A 20,248-nucleotide genomic window follows, 5' to 3' on the forward strand; every position below is an offset into this window, starting at 1 on the left:
GTGTGTCAAAGAAACATCCTGCGATAGAAAGAGTGAGGGGAGGAGAGAAGGAACTGGAGGAGGAGAAACCAAAGGGCCAGAGAAGATCACATGCTGCAGTTTTCTTCCGTGTTATTTATGAACTTGTGCCTGGACGAGGCTCCTGAGGGCTCTGGTTTGAAGAGCAGCTAATAGGTTTTATCCTGGGGTGGAGACAGCAGAGGGTCAGGCAGCAGGCACACTCCCATGCTGACAGATTTATATGAGTAAAAATGCTGGGCTTAACTTCCATTGAGTTTTAAATTTAAAGTTAATTGGCTCTTATAGAAATCCACCTTTAATACTCATCTTAACAAAGAAAATCTATGCTTTTAAAAAAATACAACACACACAATATAATGGTGTGCATACACAGTTTGAATTGGATTTAGTAGAAACTGTATGAAAGCCAAATTGTGTCTATGGCTGCTGCCCACAAAGTCTTAGATTTCCTGATCCCCAGATTTAACAGTGATTAAACATGAAATTTTCTCCAAATGTTTCTTTCTTCCACATCAAAAGTGTATCACAATACATACAACGTGAAATACACTACTGGTGAATATGTTCGCCACACTGGATATTTAATTAAAATAGAATCAATAGTCCACGTGAGACATTAAACACTAGAAAGTATGATCATTCTGAGGCTTTGTGTTACAGAGAAAAGAAAGATCAACTGTAGAGAGGTGGATTATGCTGCAATGGTGGTTTGAAAGTTTTCTATGAACGTTTTCTTTTTTTAATGCTGTGACTATGGGTCCCCATTTGAAATCATTTTAAATGCTGTGAACAAAGGCTGACTTTAGCTGACATTCTCTAAAAATAAGAAGCCACCTTTCAAGCCTGTAGGCACTGAGTATTTAATACTTACTACTGCAGTGCCAGTTCAAAACATGCCTGTTCAGAATGGGCCAATTGCTTGGCCTCCAGCATTGCCAAACAACTTCAACTTCGACACTGAGTTTTCTTGGGTTTTCAGCAGTACACCCATGAAGTGTGAAGTTGAGCGGATGAACAATTGTCGAGAAAATCACAGCACAGACATACAGACAGACAGAAACCCCTTTTACACATGCACTGGCTGAAGCCAAAATCATTGGGCAAAACCAAAGGAACGTAAAGAGACTCTGCTGCTTATGAGCAAATTACGAACTAGCTACGGGACTGCGGATCAATCCACATCATGTCCTGCCTCCTGCACACTCTACACAGGTACCAACCCTAACCTGAACCAAACGGAGTATTTACAGTAGGTGAGAATGCTCCAACCTCCTGTTGCATGTTAAGCCTAGTTCACATTACACAATTTTCACCCTGATTGTGCGTCGCAGAGACTATCGTAATCTTTTGAGTGTTCATACCTGGCAACGTGTGTCTCTGTCAGCGGGAGTGTGCACACGACAAGATTTCTCCACCGAGCCCTCGCCGACATAGCCCCAGATAATGCAATGACGTCACCAACTTGGAGATGACACATCGTAAAGGCATGGATATTCTTAATTATCCTGAGTCCAAACACAACGCGCTCCCCGTGATCCTGTGGACACCACCATTGTTGTTGTTGTTTCTAGCCGGCCGTCTTATCAGTGTTGCCAGATCTTGGGAGAGAAACAAGCAACCAGGGCTATGGAAACAAGCCCAAAAGAAGCAAACTATCATGTATTTAAATAACTTATTAGATGAATATATATAGAGAGAAAGGTGACGTTTAGAGAGGAAGCCCAAATAAGCAACTCCACTTTAGAAACAAGCCCAAAGTCGCGGCTAATAAGCGGACCTGGCAAGTGGCAACCCCATGGCTTGTCCTCCTCACATTTCTTCTGTCCTCCTGCCTGCTGATGTGGGACGTATCCCGCCTCTCATTGGCTGATGCTCTTTGTCAGCCTTCTCCAGTTTTCTAGCATGCCAGATATCCAGTCCCAGTCCCAGACGAGGGGGCGACTTGCTCGTAGGCTTGTTCACACATGAGGACTCGTCGTGGCAGATTATCTGCCGACTCACCTCCGACCCATGGTGGTTCTCAACATCCTCTGTGACGTCAAAATCGCAGTGAAAATTGTATACTGTGAACTAGGCTTTACGTGTGTGAAAGAGAAACTCCAGAGAAGATCCGGACATTGTCCAGCATTTACATCAGAAACCAGCTAGAAGACTCCTTCCATTTTGTTTAGATAGCCAGCAGGTATGTAGCAACATTTAGCGTTCCTTTGGGGTCATGTGTCTGACTGGCCACCTGGTGAATCAAAGTCCAATATTCTCCTCTCCTTTTAGCTCTGGTTTGGTCTCTATGTCTTCAGCAGCTAAAGGCTAATGTTCACTGCTTAGTTGCTAACTTTCTGCTGTTTGGTGCTGGGCAGGGGGGTGGGGGTTGAAACTTTTTCGCTGAAAACAGCTGCCTGCTCCAGCTGGAAACACTATGGCGATGAGAGTGAATCATAAAAGTAAAGCCGCCTGCCGGAAAACCAAAACAATGAGCCAAAAGATGAGTATGGGGGGAACTGCAGAGTCCAATGATAATAATCCCCTTCCATATTCCAAATACTGGTCAATAGTTGCATTGTTATCTAGAAATCATTGATTATAGCTGCATTAAAGATAGATTTTCAGTGGGGTATTCCCATAATCTAGTGCTGGAATTGCTATGGATTCCATACAGTTTTATGAATGAAGGAAGGAATGTTCTACATTTTCCTTACATCTTGCTCAGTGGGACTAGCACTCCTCTTCACTGACACACACTCCCAATTCAGTGAGTATGGGAAGAGACAAAACTATGCAGCCAAGCGCCTTCGCCAGTTGGCCATGGGACCATTTTGGCTGAACGGGTGGTGGGGGCGAGCAGCTTTTCCCAAATTCACCCTTTGACAACATGAAAAAATCTTGTGAGAAAACAATGTTGCTCTGTCTGTGGTGTCCATGTGTGTATGTGTGTGTCACTGGTGTAGACTTAGCTGGCAGACGAAAGGAAGACTTGCTAATTGCTCCTCTGAGCTGAAGAGTCATTACGGGGAGAGCAGACGGTTTTCCTTCAGCATGTACGGAACGGCAAACTCACAAATGATTAAAAGTGCTAGAAGTAGCACAAAAGCCTGTTGGAATTTCCCAGAAATCAAACTCATCTTGCATGCTAATGCCAGGAGTTTGATACAGCCTACAATAACTGGAGTAAAAGCAGTAACTGAGGTTAGAGTAATAAAGATGCAGATGACGGTGTACAAAATCCAAATGATTCTGATTCATAGTAGGACAGAATCCATGACATAACTTGTGCTAATACATCTTTTTATAAGCATGTTGCTTGAGCTTCTTGCTAAAATAGGTCCACCTAGAGAAGAACTTATTTTGAAAGAACGGTGCAGTAGAAAAAGAAACATTATAATGACCCAACGCAGCCAACCGAGCCGGTTCATTTTCATTTGGTCAGTAAACACTGGCTGAAGTGATGGACAGACAGCTGAGCGGAGAGGTCAGCCAAACCAAGCTAACAGGCACTGCAGGGGAAGAATGAGGGAGAAAAAGAGTGGAAGAAAGCTAGACTGGAAGATGAGAGGAAGTGAAGGTGAAGAAAGGAGGAAAGGGGGAGGAGGGGCCATTTGCAGTCAGATCCCGAGGGTCCTGAAAGGCTGGCTAATGACCTGTGCTGCCGTGTGTCCTCTGGGAGACGAAGAAATGAAGCCAACCCTTCCCCTGCCATTCTGTGATGACACATCACAATTAGCAGCAGGCATTTCTCTGCCTACAAAGCTCCCAGACAGATTGACTAAGTGTTTTTAAAGGCCATCTGTGAAATACCCAGATGCTGGAAATGCCATGCACAATTCTACATGTGTTATACTGGTAGTGGTTCAGGTAACCATTAGAACAGCCTGCAGCAATGCCATCTTTGTTACGGATTTACCCCTTAATTAACCATACCTTACCAGCAGTGCCATTAGAACTTAAATGTTGTGAAAAAAGTCTTAAATTACTGGAATCTCTCCAACAGAGCCGACTAATCTGAGCCATACTTGGAATCCCTGCAGTATTTTATGGATACACCATGTGGAGAAAAGCTATTAATAACCTTACATCAGATGACTGTCGGCTCAAAGTTACAATTAATGATTGAGCTAGCCAACAGCAGGTCGCAGACTGTAAAGACAACACACTGGATTCCCCATTTAGGGCTGCAACTGATAATTACTGTCATTGTCCATTGATTGATTGATTATTTTATTAATAAACTGATAAGTTGTTTGGTCTATAAAATGCCAGAAAATGGTAAAAAAAAAAAAAAAAAAAAATGTCAACCACTTTTTACCAAAGCCAAAGCTGATGTCCTCAAATTTCTTGTTTTGTCTACAACCCCAGGATATACAGTTTACTGTCAGAGTAAACTATTCACATTTAAGAGGCTGGACTCTTACTTGATTGGAAAATGACTTAGAGATTACTTTTAATCAAATAGGGCTGTATAACACATCAATCTGGATTAATATATTGATTTAATGATCAACCATCCAATATCATCAATGCAAAGTGGAAACATCCATACATATTTTCATCTTTAAGATACGTCTTAATTTTGAAACTCCCATGGTAGGTTCATGACACCATAACCATTCAAGCACACCTCCTTCCTGAACATTCAAACAGTGCTAACAGCCTAGCGCCAGGCAAACATGCAAAGCAGTCAAGAAAAAGACAATGAGGATATTAACTGATATCATCTCATATTAATCGCAGGCCCCTGAATTGAATCAAATTGAAATCGTATTTTGACAGACTTTGTGATACCAGCAAACATCGAATTGTTGTCCAAAGAATTGATAAAATATCATATCGTATTTTACACCCCTTGCATCTAATGGCTGTTTGTAGTTTTAAGGGGCACGCCATTGATCATACATATAAGGTAAGCATGCCCTTCAAGTGGAATAATACTCAGCCTATGTCTTCTGTGGCTGTGCAGGGAGCTTTACAAAGTCTGAGAACCCCGATAAAGTCATCAGGTTATCTAGGCTTGGATGCTTTCAACCTTTAACAGAAAGCCTACATTATAAACTGAGGCATGGAATTTGAAAGACATGTTTACCAGGCAGAAAGGGTCTGAGGACAGATGCTATTGATTTGATTAGAATTCAAAACATTACTGATGTATTAGATACTTTAAATAACTCTGATCCTCTGTAAATTAATGATTTATAAGGTTTGCTTGGAATGCTGCTGGTTTAATTTACAGTAATTGAAATGTAGAGGGCAAAAGGAGCATAGTAAAGTGTCTGTGGCTGCTGGACTGCTCCCTTTGGGATACTAAACTCGGGTGAGAAGTAGCGGACACCAGGAGAAGAGCTGGTCTACATGGGCCCCTCTGCTATGTCTGATTGTTTGTGAGTGCACTCAGGACAATAGAAAAGGCTGTGTGTGTGTGTGTGTGTGTGTGTGTGTGTGTGTGTGTGTGTGTGTGTGGTGTGCAGAGCGGAAGAAAGTATCTGTGTGACTGTGTGTGTGTGAAAGAGTGACAGAAAGGACTCAAAATGTGTGAGTGTTCATGTGAGCAAACTGACTGTACGTGAGTTAATGTGAAAGGGGAATCCACCAGCGAGGAAATAAACAAGCTGATGACCTTGCACCATCCCAACAACACCGAAATGTTGGATTTGAGTGAGCCACAGAGTACACAATGACACAATGCGATACAGCTGTCCCACTTCCTCGTATGACATCATGTACCCACTGGGTCCGGACTAGCTCACTGAGTCCTTGTGGTTCCTTCCTGCTCTCTGGGCCTGTGGTAACCACCGGACAGCCAGGCAGGAAACGGCAGAACAACTAGAGGGGTAACATGGATGTCCTGATAGAGTCCAGGCCATACATGATTTTAAAGTCACATATTAATGTTGACATTCAGGATATCAAAGATTCAGATTACTGAATCTTGTGTGGACTTGACTTTAACTGCTAGTCATGCCAATATGTATTTCCCTGCCATCCAGGGTTTCCGGTCAAATTTCAATGGGAAAAATGTTCAAATATTACTTGTATTTATTGAATAGACTCACATACACAATAAAAAATCTTAAAAAAAATAAATAAATAAACACTGCGCTAGTCCATGTTTGTTGGGGTAACACAAAGAGAATTTCCTTCAGTTCACCATGTCCTAACTGAATGCGAGGCTAACGGCCATCAGTGACAAATTCAGTTTGATTACACTGTTTTCTATCGCAGTGTCCTAACTGTCTTTATGGAATTCATTACAATCTAAAAGCACCTAGTCCAGACCATGACCTGAACACAATAAAACACTGCTGCATGATCACCTCTCCATTCTGACTTTATTATCCACCATAGGTTGCCAAAATCAAGCACTCGAGTACATCCCCAGCCTTGTTTACCCCTGCCTAAATAAGACAATGGGCTGACCAAACTGTGCACGATCACAAATGTTTCCGCAGCTGCAATCAGTTAGCCTGATCTAAATGCATGTTTATTACTGCAACAGCAGTATGTTTAATGTACATACATGAAGCCAGAGGTTTAAAGTGTTAGCCTTGCATACAGCCTTGTTGATTCTTGGTGGGGTGTAATGGCCTCAGTCAGAGCAGAATTTTAAACCACGTGACACAAAAATTCTTTTTTGGAGGCAACACAACTGAAATTCTCATAGGCGTAGTGGCAGCTTTTCTGGTCTGTCCAATAACAGGAATAACAGGGAGGGACTCCAGTCTGTGAACTATGACATAGCCTGGTTAGGCAAAACCACAATAATAAGTGTGTGTGTGTAAGTGTGCATGTGTGTGTGTCTCCACTGTGAATAGTGTATGAGGCATGCTGCCAATTAAAGCCTTGCAGGGTGGAGCACACATCAGCTGCAGCTGAACAGCTGGCCACTGTGGGCTAACGCTGAATTAGATTGAGAAAAGGTTAGGCAGCCTTCCCCGTGTTTGCCAACTGTGGGCTGGCAATGGCTGCCCATTTTCATTCAGTTGCCCAGCTATCTGTTTCCCAAAATGGGGAAGGAGATCAGGACAAAGCAAAAAGCAGGAAATCATGGGGGGAAAGTCGAAAACAGGATATCTATGACAAATGAATGCAAGGGTTGTGTCCAAAGAAAAACATAAATTCCTGTTTAGAAAACTGGAGACTTCCTCAAAGTGCAAAAAACATCTGAATCAATAAATAAAGATGAACATTATACTGAGAGTGTAATCAGATCAAAATGACATCAACTTCATTACTGGTGCTGAAATATACAGAGACACTGACATCCGCCCACATGAGCAATGGATCGAAGTGAAAGAGTCATGCACTTCAGTTCCTGAGGATCGCTTGTTCAGTGGAGAACGTCATGTTCTTTGAGGAATGATGCTCAACCTTCATACTAACTCTACAAAGCCACCTGTCATATTTGCGGTGATTAACAATACAGACAAAATGTAATTCATTTCATTTAAAACACCAGATTAAATTACATATGAGGAAGATGTTGGCATAAGTCAGCTGGCTAACATTGAATTCCACATGCCAGGTCGTAAGAGAACAAATGCAAGCGCAGGCCTGAGCTCGTAAAATCGCAGTAACTCCTGTGGTATATGTGAGGAGTCAGGATACAGCGTACTTTCCCGTGTTCATTTCTCCTGTGGCTGCAGGTCATGTAGGGGTCTCTATTTCAGCTGAAATGAGGTCACCAAACAAGAAGAAAAGCAAACCCAATACAAATGTTTGGCTTCTTCTCTGGCTCATGTACTTTCTCAGGAAGAAAAGGAAACATCGCTGAACAGGCCCGGTGTGTTAGCTGCATCTTTTCTGTCCGAGCATTCTGGAAGTGCAGAGGCAGCCATTGAGAGTCTGACAAAGGCAGATCACTCACAAGTTGAAGAGGTCTTAGGTTTCATGAGGCCCATCTTGAACCATTTTTCTGTATGTAAGATTAAACTGTGTTTTGAGTATGTGTTAATGCTATCTGTCTGATCCAATCTGTTCCTTATAGGCTACAATCAGTCATGTGCACTCTCTGGCCCTGTTAGGAAGTATAGATGGGGGCCCTAATGGCATTATATCACTTCTTCAGCTAACATTTAGCTAGTAATTGTCCAAACACAGGGGTGCTTTTTCCGTTGACCCAAACAAGACTTGACCTCGGTTATACCATATTTTTGTTGATGGCTACATCCCATTGCCCAAGGTAAGTAAAAATCCATGTCAGGTTAGTACATCAAGCAACGCAGTTGTTGTATGTAATTAGGCAAGTGGTAGAAAAGATGTAAACACTTTTATTCCAGAGTTGATGGTGGATGTAGCTAAGGAATGAGCCATCTTGCTTCCTTCTCATTTCTATTCACAGTTGCTCATGCGCAGTACCGATCACGTAGTCGCGAGAAAATGACGACAGGTAAAGATAGTTTATGAGCCGAAGCACAAGCAAGCATTTCAATTATCCTGGAAACACAAGTTTAGTTGGGTGGCGTTTGAGAATGTGGGTGAAATTCCAACTATGTATTACGTCATTGGTTGCAAATTTGAGAGCAAGGTGTATGAAAGGGATCATTTTTCAAAGACATGTCAAGATTCCAAAAAATGTTACAACATGGCAGTTAACTTAAGTCTTTGTTGTTATTTGACAACCTCTAAAGTATGAAACAATTTGTATAGGGGCAAGTAAAAATTGACTTCTTTGGAATATTTCATTTTTCTTTTTCAAAACAACATCAACACATTATTAAACAACATCAACCAACAAATGACCATACAAAGTAAAAAAGTAAAAACTGAATTCTTGACCCACTTACCCTACTGTGAAAGCATGTTTACCAAATGTCTAATCATTCCCTTAAACTGTTGATCTTAAACTTATCTCAGGTAGCCCTGTTACAAGAACCCTTGGAAGTCTTTGCTCACATTGGATGTTAAGTTGGCTCTGTGCTACTCAATAGAGAATCAATCAATCAATTTATTTCTTACATGAAATCAAACAATATAATTTCAGTAAAATGATAACAGTGAAGAGCAAATTGCATGTGAAACATTACGGATGTCTATCCTCCTTGAGTTTGTCATCAAGCTGACACACCCTACATTAAATTTAGACAAATACTGTTGAAAAAACTTAATCCCAAATTTTGTTATTGTTATAAAGTCAAACACAGCCAAAATACCTATCCTACCCAATTACAAACTTGTTGCTGCTAGCTCCAGTAGTGATGTTTCCTTTTTTTTCCCCTCATGTTTCTGACCATGTTGCAAATGCTGACACTTCTAAAATACTACATCTAAATCACCCGCTGAGACTGAAAAACTGTCTTCATAAACCTATAAGGGACCACTAATGGCTGTCTTGTTCTTAATTCATTTTCTGAACTGCAACAATCTACTTTTTAGCCTGATAGAGGTGATCATCCTGCCCAAAAGCACAGCAACAGCCAAGAATCCTAGGACCTTGTTAGAGCTCTACGGGTACCCTCCTCCTGGAGCCACAACACGTGTCTTACAGCCATCTTTCATTTTGCTACAGGGAGGAATATGTATGAGAAAGCAAGTAAAAAGTGGCAAGTGAAGCACCATGGTTCATCTGTTTGGACAGGGTTTCAGATCAGCTGCATTCCCTGATTTAATGGCTGTCTGCTAATGTCAGAAGTGGGTACAGTTTGTCTAACTATTAACAGCAGGACATGGCAAAGATTGTTTATTAAATGGGGGAGACAGTGTTTGTACAGTCACCTAAGTTACTTGGAAAGAGAAATTAATGTTGCATTATGATATATGACTCTCATGTTTGTTGTGAGAAAACTAAAGGAGTACAGTACAAGACTATTTTGGGAGAAGACAACTGAAATTAAGACCCCTTTGGGTACTTCTATTAGAGCCACTTGATGTGAATTTTGTTTATGCAATTTCAGCTTCACTGACCTTGAGATACCAACACTGCAGCTTAATTAAATTAATTGATATTAGCTGTAGAAACTGGAGGATTATCATACAAGTCCCACTGGAGCAGATCATAACAAGCACCAACGTGGGACCTCGACGGGACTATAATACCTTGGACACAGCTGCATGCTGTGTGTTGTGTCTGTCTGGGTTCAGTCAGAGAGTTTCTACTGTCAACACAGGGAAATGTCAGGATGTGGTCACCACTTGGCACCCAAGCACGGGGCACCTCTCCTTAAAGGCCAGGGCACACTGGCATTGTTGTAAAAGATGAAGCAGATCAGCTGAGGACTTACAACTGGGGAAAACAGGATGTTCTAAAAGAAACTATGCATGTGTAATGTCTAAACACAGTCAGGTATGGCTTTTAAGCAGGCAGGAAAGTACCTCTTTATCCCTTTACAGAGACAAAAATCACCAAATCCAGTCACTTCCAGTATTTTACCAGCCAGCATAGCTCTATTTTTAGCACAGAATAGGTTGTCCAGATGGTGGCTGGTGGGGTAAACCAACTTAGCAGCCACAGCCAAACTTTACCACCATTTGACCAGTTTAACTGCCATCCTGTCTGTCTGACACTGCCGCTCTGTAACGGGCCAAACTGCTGCCTGTTTAACATTTGAGTTTAAACTGGTTCGCAAATAAAGAAAAAGTAAAAGATGCCAGTGAATATGCCAAACTGCACTTTCTTTCCATTCCACTTTTCTCTCTAATTTGCTGCTATGTTATTAATTCGTCTCGATCCAGGGCAATGATTTGCTCCTGCACTGCCTCAAACTGCTGCAGCACTTCTTTCAAGACAAGCAGGCCAGCCAGGCATGCTCCGGCAGCTAGCTGGGCCTCTGCGCCAGATAAAAAAGGTGAGTTGTTCACATTCCTGCTTCATGCACAAACTAAACCCCTGATGTCACACACACACACACACACACACACACACACACACATACACACACAACCCCTCTGCACAAATGAGTGAGTTGTTTGCGTGCATGTGTGTGTGTGTGTGTGTGGTCCTCTTGCCTTCCTGTGCGTTGTTTTTTCAAACCTTGCCTTAACCAGAGAAGTGGGAAAGTTAGAAAACGTCTCACATCATTATTCTCTCACTTATTTCCTGATTATAAACTAATCAAATCATGGGCGAAACATTTGGGGTATGCACCTATGCTATAATGGTAAGAAAAGACTACTTTTTTCTGTTATAACAAAGTCTATCTGATGAGAGACAACTAGGTAGGTTATCTACAAGCTTTCACCTACACGCCCATTAAAAGAAAAACAAACAGGCATGCAAAGTAGTGTTGAAAACCTAAGTGTAGCAAAGAGGGTTGGTGCAATGACAGAAAGGCGCCTACATTATGTAAGAGTGCATTTTCATAAGAATAAATGGTAGCCTGGAGGATAGACATCTTTATGAGATCTTTCCTGGATTCATATCAAAACTCTGAGTGGGCCTGTGTAAGATCTTCCTCACTACAGTTAATGTCCGTCTGTGTATTTGGGTTAGTCCTTCTTGCTGTCAACTTTGTCAACCACTGTTTTCAGAGCATATCTGTTTTTGGTAATCAGACATGTCCTCTGTTTAATGTGTGTTCTTGTAACTTCAACATGCCGTCATGTATAGTTCTTTTACTAAACATATAAAACGTTTAATTACACAAGAGTAAAGTGTCCTTGCTTTTCGTTTTAGGGAGGGTTTGAGTGAGAAGAGAGCAGGCCAACTGAGCCCCACTACTACTATAAAAGGAATGTGATGGGGAAGGGAGGGCCACTGCACCACCAACATTATTAGCCTATCATCTTACCAAAAAGACAGGGAGGCTGGATGCACAGGCCAAACAAGAGGAAATAAGAAAAAAATACTCCTGCTTACCCCAGTCCAAAAACTCCATGATGTTTTTCTCTCTTCTAAGCGGGGAGTTGTTGCACTCATCGTAGAGGCACACCAGGATATCCAGCAGCGTTTCCACACTCAGGCACTGGCCATTAGACTCAGCTGGCCCGTCCAGGATCAGCTTCTCTAGCTTCTTCAAACGCACCTCTCCCGACATGATTATTCCGGCGTGTTGATTTCTGAAGTAATGATGATGGAGGTGGTGGGGAGTGAAATGAGCAAACACCTACCTCGGCCTGTTAGTTAGCACAGATGGGCCTGTACAGAAGTTCTTTCACCTTGAATGTGTCACAAAATTAATAAAAACTTTGAGCTGAGGGCAAGCCGGGGCTAATTCCGCGTTAAAACCGGCCTGTTCATGATCTCCCTCTCAAGATCCAGTATCTAAGACGTGAAGCACTTCCCCATTTTTTAATACCTATCCCCACAGGGCATATGCGAAAAGAAGTAGTCACAATTACAGACCCTGGCTGCCCCGGGCCGGCTGATTTTTAAAGAAATCCCAACGTTAGCTGGCAGTTTTCTGGTCTTCTCTGCGTGGGAAGTAGTAGAAAAATCGAGTCGTTACGGTTCAAAAGATCCCCCTGAGTTGTTGTGGCAGATATTTGGGATTCTCCATTCTTGCAGCAACCCAAAAATGCAAGGCAGATCTGCAATGCTACAAAGCCCCAGCGCCCCTCCTCTGCTCCAGGAATGGAAGGGCGACACAGGCTTAGTTAGCAGCCTGCTAGGTTAGCTATTTAGCTAGCCAGCGAGCTACCGTTAACGTTACTTTTCTTCCTTCCTAAATGCCATCGTTGCCCCCTTTTTCCAGGAGCTGACACACAATATGCACAGTGTTAACACAGCTTAACTGAATTTGGCCCCTTTCGACAGAATGGTTAATTTTCCATCCAACTGGAAAATATTCCCTTGTTTTCACAACTCAGTGCTGGCAGATATGTTCTTTAAATCCCATTCTTCGTCCGGAAAACAAACGTCCCTAGTTTCTTCACAGTTCAACGCGACGGTTAGTTCAAGAGTTCCAACAAGCTAACAGTGAGTTAGCCGTCAAAAAATGCGAGTCCTTTTTTTGAAGGTTACAGAGGAGCTTGTTTCACGTCAGGAGCAAAGCTGTAGTCTAGTCTTGCTTATTCCAAATACGGGACACAGCCTAAATTCCCCCTGTCCTTTCCTTTGCCTTGCCTGCCTCCCCCGCCGGTCGGTCGCTTCTTGCCGTCTTTGCACAGTCAAGCTACCAGCAGCCTGCTGCCAGAGACTCTCGACGGGAAAGACAAGCAAGTAGACAGCTCTATCCGTAACGTCGCACTGGATTATGGGAAGCAGGGCCCGGTTGTAAAATATGAATGAGTTACAAATGGACGCTTAGCTCGCGACGACGCTTGTACACATCAAAAACACAGCTTGTAAATCCTCCCAAAAACACTTTACCTCTTTCTCACTCGATGTTGAATGTCTCATCTGCAACGCGACGCCCTCACAGACCGTTATGTGTTATATTTTTTTACAAGGAATGTCGATATTTTCCAACTTTCACGCATGCGTGGAGCGCCGAATCCTCAAATCGGCCATCTTTGCTTTGCCTGAATCCGTCCTGTCCTTTAGCCTACAGTTAGCAGACCATCGCCCGGTGTTGTAGCATCTCTGGTTGCTGCTGCAGGCAAAATCCCAGATCATCATCATGGCGTCCGTCACAGCATCTGTTGTGCGGAAGGGGTGGGGGGTGCGTGGTGGTGGTGATGGTGGGGGCTGTCAATATTGTGAATGGAAACTGCGGGCTGTCTGTCAGTCTGCTGGTGACGTGGTGCAGAGAGGACACATTTCCTTCAGACTGGAATAACAATGACTGCTGTCCCTTTAACTGGCAACAAAACACTCATATTATGGAGACATGCCTGTATGCAACTGTGATGTCTGCGTCAATGTAACCTGTGCTCAGACCTCATAGCTGTTGCAAGTGGGCCACATTCACATTAGCAGTACAGTCATCCTTTGCCTCTGTGCATGGGCGGATTGTGAGATAGTGGGCCCCTGGGCACAGATATGCAAAGGGCCCCACCACCTGTCCTACATAGGAGCAGGACACACAGCCTCTGTGGAGCGTTTTTTCCTCTTCGTGGTTTTGTGCTACTTTATGGTAATTTTGAGTCTCTTTCTAGTTGGTACTTGTTTTACCTCACTCAGACAGTCAGGTCAGATTCATTCATGATAAATGTGACTTGACTTAACTTGACGATTTGAGTGACATTTTGCAAGTGAAGGCCAGGGGCCCCCTTGACACTTTCGGTCCCTTGGCCTGTGCCCTGTAGGCCCGTTCAGTAATCCATCCATGCTTCTATGTGTGTGTGATGCCCTAAACTTACCAAATTCTGACATTTTAATGGGACTTTATGGCATTATGGCAACAACATACACATTAAAGTTATATCCAAATAATTCTGCATGCCTGCATGCCTTTCATGCATGACATCAGAAATGGTAAATTCGACAACTATGTGTGGTCTCAACAGCCCCAAAATGTGATTGGCATTTGAAAATAACGCAATATTACTGCAGTTCTTATACTGTGTCTGCCTTCCTTACACAGGTGTATTGAGCAGACCTACTGGCCAGAGCCTCTGCATGAAATTGCTGTGATTAACTTTTTAAGAACTTTGTTATTGTGGCAATAACAGAGCCCCAAATGTCCTGTAAAAAAGTAAAACTGAAGGAATAGCCTAATCATTCATTCTGAATATCATGTGTCACATGAGAGAAACCCTCATAATATATTTGAAGAGGGTGATTCTGCCCCCTTGGTGCTGAGCACTCTACACAGTTTGGGCCCTTCAGTTCTGTGGGGAACCAACAACAGCATGTTATGCCAGCCCCAAGGGGGGGGGGGGGGGGCTTTTCCAAGTCCAGAGGCCCATTGAATTATTATCCACCTATACTCTCCCATTTCTCAGCGTCAAAGGTGTGTCAAGTGTGTCCCGGATTTCCTGCTGCTCAGACTGTTCTCACGGGCAAGAGAAGCTTAATGCTGAGAGCAAACTCTAAGATAAACAGGTTTGCAGGTTAGAGTTGAATTTTCCAATGAGCCTGAGTGCTGCTGTATTCCTGCAGGCTGTCAAACCTCTCATATCCACAGATGAATCATACAGTTATCAATGTAAGTGGTTGATTATTTGCACCTATTCGTCTGTTCAAATAGCCATCATACTCTCATTATAGCTGTTGTATGAAAACACTAACAGCCATGCCTTAAATGTCATCACATAAACCATTACGATAGTACTGAGTGAAAAGTGATATTTTACAGTATCACCCAGCTCTATTAGCTACAGTGTGTTTCTCTGAGCTATCATCGTCCCATCCTTTTGAAGTTAGGTGCTTATCGCCACTCAAAGTACATCTATTAATGATTAACGGCCTGCATAGCAACTGAATCGTGGGGGGGGTAGGGAGTCAGACACAGAAGCCTTGTGTCTCTGTGCCACACTCCAATAAAGACCAACATAAAATAATGCACTGCTATACTTCAGAAATGGATTCTGTCTGCAAGCCTCTGCAGTGTCAGGGAGAAGAAAGGCACAAAGAAGCACTGTGATGAAACGAGCAGCACACGCAGAACAACTTAGTATAAAAAGATGTGTACAACAGAATAGATTTTGATGGTGACTGAGTGTAATTTGAAGCATACAGCTTTGGCAGGACTGTTTATCAGAAACAGCCAAACAACAGATTATATTTTTTTACAATGTGTAACCACTGGGAGATGACTGAGTGTTGGGAAAGTATCCTGCATAAGCAACAAAAACATCTTTGCTCTCTCCCTTTCTTTCACAACATTTATGAGTCTTTGTAATGTGTGAGGCACCGCTGAACCAGGTCACCTTATTAAAGGGAAAATCCACTCTAAAACTGAATTCACATACATAGTATCTGTTGTATTGTGTTTTCATTAAGTTATGTTTTAATTTGAATATGATTTTTTTAAATCAGCATTACATGTACACCTACAGTTTGGATATTTTTTGTTATATTCAGTGTATTATTATGGCTCACCTCTCTCTGGGACTGACGTAAATCTTAAAGGTGTGGAGTATTGGTTAGACAAAACAAGCAACATCAATATCAGCTTGTATCAGCTTGGACTGTGGGAAAATGCAATGGACATTCTTTTTTATTGTTATTTTAATACATTTAAAATAATCTGATATGGTTTGGAGTAAGTTTGGAGTTTTTAGAAGACAACTTTTGATGATGTAATTACAGTAAACAATGAAAGACTGCTGATTTTACAGGGATATTATTTCCTATTTTGACTGGCAACAGGAAGCCGACAATAAACAAAAGCAAAAACAAAAACCGTAACCATGTAATCCAGTTCCGAATAAATATAAATCATATATATTTGTTATGTATTTCCGATGAACAGAATATTTTTGAATAGGATGAACAAATTTATGAAACAATAAAAAGGAAAATGAAACAAAAAAAGAAGGAAAATGGAATAAAAATACAAGTAGACAAAAAAAGATACGTTTCTCTAAATTTGATTAAGAAAGTAAAAATGCATTATTGTATTTTATCATTTTATTTTGTTTGATTATTTTTTTATTTATTTATTCTATTTATTTTAATTTCGATTTAATTTAATTGTAATCTTATTTACCAATAATTAATTTTAATTATTTTATTTTATTTTATTTAGGGTGGATGTTCCCTTTAACGTTACCACCTCTTTCTAGTGTCACCAGAGCGCCCTCTGCTGTGCAAATAGCATTCATGCAGCTGAGGGTTTTTTAAGGTTACTGCAGCTGTCTTATATTTTGCATAGTTTTAGTCAACCCCTGTATATATTTATTAATATCTAACATCAGTATCCTGCAGAACATGATTATTGAGCGCCTTTGCAGCCATAGAAATGATCACCTATACAACTGTCTGCATCATTTTGCATCTGCACTCCTTATTAGTATCCTGCACATCACAAGTCTCCCCTGTGTCGATCAATTAAAAGTTAATGAAAATATTTATTGTTAGTCCTATCTAATCATGTCTGATCCTATTGGGTTAAGTCTACACTGGGATTAAACCCTCAGTCTCTGCGCTGATTGGCCCTCAGTAGCTGTGTGAAATGCAATTAGACTGCCCTGTACTTTGTCTACATGTGGAGGCCATTGAGTAATAATTGTATTGTCCTTGCACAGGTCTAGCGCTTTTCCCTCTGACAGACTGATCAGTGATTGCTGGCTGCCGCCTCCACGGATGGATCCAGACACGGAGAGACGCCTGCAGCCGCGGTGACAAAACACAAGAGGTTTGTATGGGCCATTAAAGTGCAAACTAGCGCGGCTCATGTCTCTAAATATTTGATATTAGGATAAAGCGGGCAATAATAGATCAGGAAGTGGGTGACAATGCAGCCATGATGTGAATAATGAGGAATTTGCGCTGACCACCAACACAAGTTCAATATTGACTCTTTGGAGCAGCTCCGCCTCGTTCCCAGGGAGACTCTCAAAGACATGCTGATATAATATGTGCAAAGTCAACTGGAAAAAGCCAGACTGTATCCAAGTGTTTCTATTGTAATATCTGTCTCATGTAAGCATTTAAACTGGGCCTTATACAAACAGCAGTTTCTGCAAGCACAGGGGATTTCATGTTCCACAAATGGAAGGGGATGGCCTATAAATTGGACTGCTTTCGAATGCAAATGTTTGGATGTTAATTAACACCTGCGTTGTTGATTGTGGGAGCTTGTTGGCCTTTGATTGAAAAGAAATGGCACCTAGGAGCATCAGATGTAGCTTTGAACTAGGCAACTAGTCTTTGATTGGCATGGGAAGGAAGAAAGACTGAGAAATATCACACAAAGGGCATCTTAATTTCCCGAATTAGGGGTTGTAATGTGAGGCAGAGAGGATACCAGGGGTCTGGAGGACAGGCACTGGCTGGACTGGGCTATGGGTGTGCTTGGAATTTACATGTCTGCACTGATGGCTCTGACATCAGGCGACCAGCAACCACTGTTGTGGATCTAACTGTGTCATAGACAGGGTTATAAACCTATAAAATCCAATTAAATCATTTAAAATGTTGCCTTCTTTCATTTCTCAATACTTGAAAACACTGATTCTGTCTTTAAGAACATCACTTAACTGTGTGCAACTGTGACATTATTTACTACTGTACTATTTTGGGCATATTTATCACATAATTTTAATTAAAGTAAATGTAGTTGCATTTAATTTTTTAGGCCTTTTTACATCTAGCCAGGGCTATTTCTTATTTGCAATATTTTCTTGTGTTGATCAATACTATCCCCATGGGTGTAGATTTTGGGGGGGACACAGGGGGACACATGCCCCTCAATATTTAGAACATGTGGGTTTGCCCCCCCTTAACAGCATTAAAGTAGCAGACTTTTATGGTGACAAAATTAAAGACGTTAACAGCACAAATCGGTGCAAAAAAAAAATAAATAAAAATTTTTTAAAAATCACCAAAATACAGGAAATAAAATGTAGGTTGCTCAAAACTTTATGGCGGACCCCGACACTTCCAGTTTCACATACATCACCGCCCGCCATGTTGAAAGAAAATCTACACCCCTGATTATCTCCATTAAATAAGCTAAGTAAAAAAATAAAGTGTCTCATTATTAAAGTTTTTTCAGGACTAATTGTGTAAGAATTATTATTTTTTGACTGACACATGTTCTGAGAACAAAAAAATATTATATTTGAGACCAGTGATTATAGTATATGCACAATTGCAAACTGCCATTGCAAATTTAATTTATTCACTCAATCATACAAAAAGCTGCCAAACTTGCATTCAAAAACATTAGGTTATAACACAAACAAAACAGCGCTGAGATCATACTTATCAAGTCATTATAACTCTAATAATGTTGTTAGTCTTAACTCCATACACACATAATTGCCTTTGCACACATGCAAGTTTTCCAATCTTTTTAAATTTGTTTTATTTGCAGCACTGCATTGCACCATACATGGACTGTATCAGGTCTGCAGCACTAATTAATAATCTGTCTTGTTTGTAAGCTGCAGGCAGTAGCTGGAGCGAGCGGGTCTGGCAGTCATCTGTCATTTGCTCTTCCTGTGTGCCCCTTCAGTCTGTCTGACATCTCTAAGCAAACACAGCCCAATACACAACTGCAGGCAGGGCCTTGTGGGGCAGCCAGTGAGAGCACCCCTCTTCTAATGTTTGTGTGACAAAAAAGGCAAGGCAAATCCTCGCAATGGAATCAGATAATCACCAACCTGTGAAGAGCCTGCCCCAATCCACATCCAAGCCGGCCCCCCGGCCCCTGGATTAACTGTCTGTTTGGCTAATAATTTTAATCTGCTGGAGAGGGCCAAGAATGGGTGACAGGGCTCGGAATAAACATCTAATCCTCTATGCCCCCTCCTCCCTGCGAGCTCTGCACTACTTCCTCCTAGAACCCTTGTTATACACTTGTGCCAAAATGAACAGACTGGACTGCCTGTTGTGTTTTTTTTTTTTCTTTCTGTTAGTCCTGATCTTCATCCACCTTTTTTTTTTTCAGGACAAAATTGCTCTCCAGCCGCCCAGACAGAAATAAGCCCGCTGTGTGACAGACTGTTGCCAGACTGCCCCGGCCCTGACATCGTCCAGTGGAATGTACACGTCAGAGTGTGGGGTGTGTGTAGACAAGGGTGCTACTGAAGAGAGGGCACTTGAGGTTCGCAGGGTCAAGAGATGTCTGTCTGGGACGCATGTGTAGCAGCTCAGAGGACACTTCAGAGACAAACATTTCAACTCTGGAGGAATAATTGAATGTCAAGACACTGAGAGGATTTTGCAATTTGTTGGACTGTGTGAAATAAACACCAAAGTTGCAACAGTATTGGATGCTTTTTAATGTAAAGATAGCATTCACTTTGATTGGACATATGTGTGTTTTTGACTGTAATACTTGTAGTAAGATACATTTTGTTTTAACATACAACTTCATGTGCAGTCCTCCACTGTATGACATTAACAATCAGTTCTTAAATATATTCCTGTTCCTATGTGCCACAAAAATCCAACTATTGTTCTTCTTTTTGGGTAGAACATCTGCTGAAAGTGCATTTTAACCATCATGATACCTATTTAAACTTTGTGATACAGGTGGCTTCCAAAAGTATAGTTGAACAAGTATATATATATATATATATATACATGAAATGCACGTAGAAATTGTAATTTAATTGTCTGAATTTCTACGATCAAGATGAACGCACAAAGCACAAATGACCATTTCTGAAAACTGCTCTGCCCTTTCATTATAATCCAAACATGCTGTAATATTTTTTTTTAAATTTCAGTTTATTCTGTCGTATATTTTTGTCTCTTAATTTTTGCAATATTTGTTTTTGTTTTAAATGTTATTTTTTGGCATTTTCT

The 20,248-nt window shown here is 41.5% G+C and overlaps 1 protein-coding gene across 5 annotated transcripts in view; it reads right to left on the reverse strand.

The window, feature by feature from the left end:
* Window positions 1-13,073, reverse strand: part of cdc42bpab (CDC42 binding protein kinase alpha (DMPK-like) b) — a 93,922-nt gene extending 80,849 nt beyond the window's left edge. For all 5 annotated transcript variants that reach the window (XM_049589350.1, XM_049589349.1, XM_049589351.1 and 2 more), the window contains exon 1: window positions 11,801-13,073. In XM_049589350.1, the coding sequence (XP_049445307.1) occupies window positions 11,801-11,978 (178 nt within the window). In that variant the 5' untranslated portion in view covers window positions 11,979-13,073. The remainder of the gene's footprint in view (window positions 1-11,800) is intronic.
* Between the last annotated feature and the right edge of the window lie 7,175 nt (window positions 13,074-20,248).

Source organism: Epinephelus fuscoguttatus, linkage group LG11 (assembly GCF_011397635.1).
Source record: "Epinephelus fuscoguttatus linkage group LG11, E.fuscoguttatus.final_Chr_v1".
Taxonomy (NCBI): domain Eukaryota; kingdom Metazoa; phylum Chordata; class Actinopteri; order Perciformes; family Serranidae; genus Epinephelus; species Epinephelus fuscoguttatus.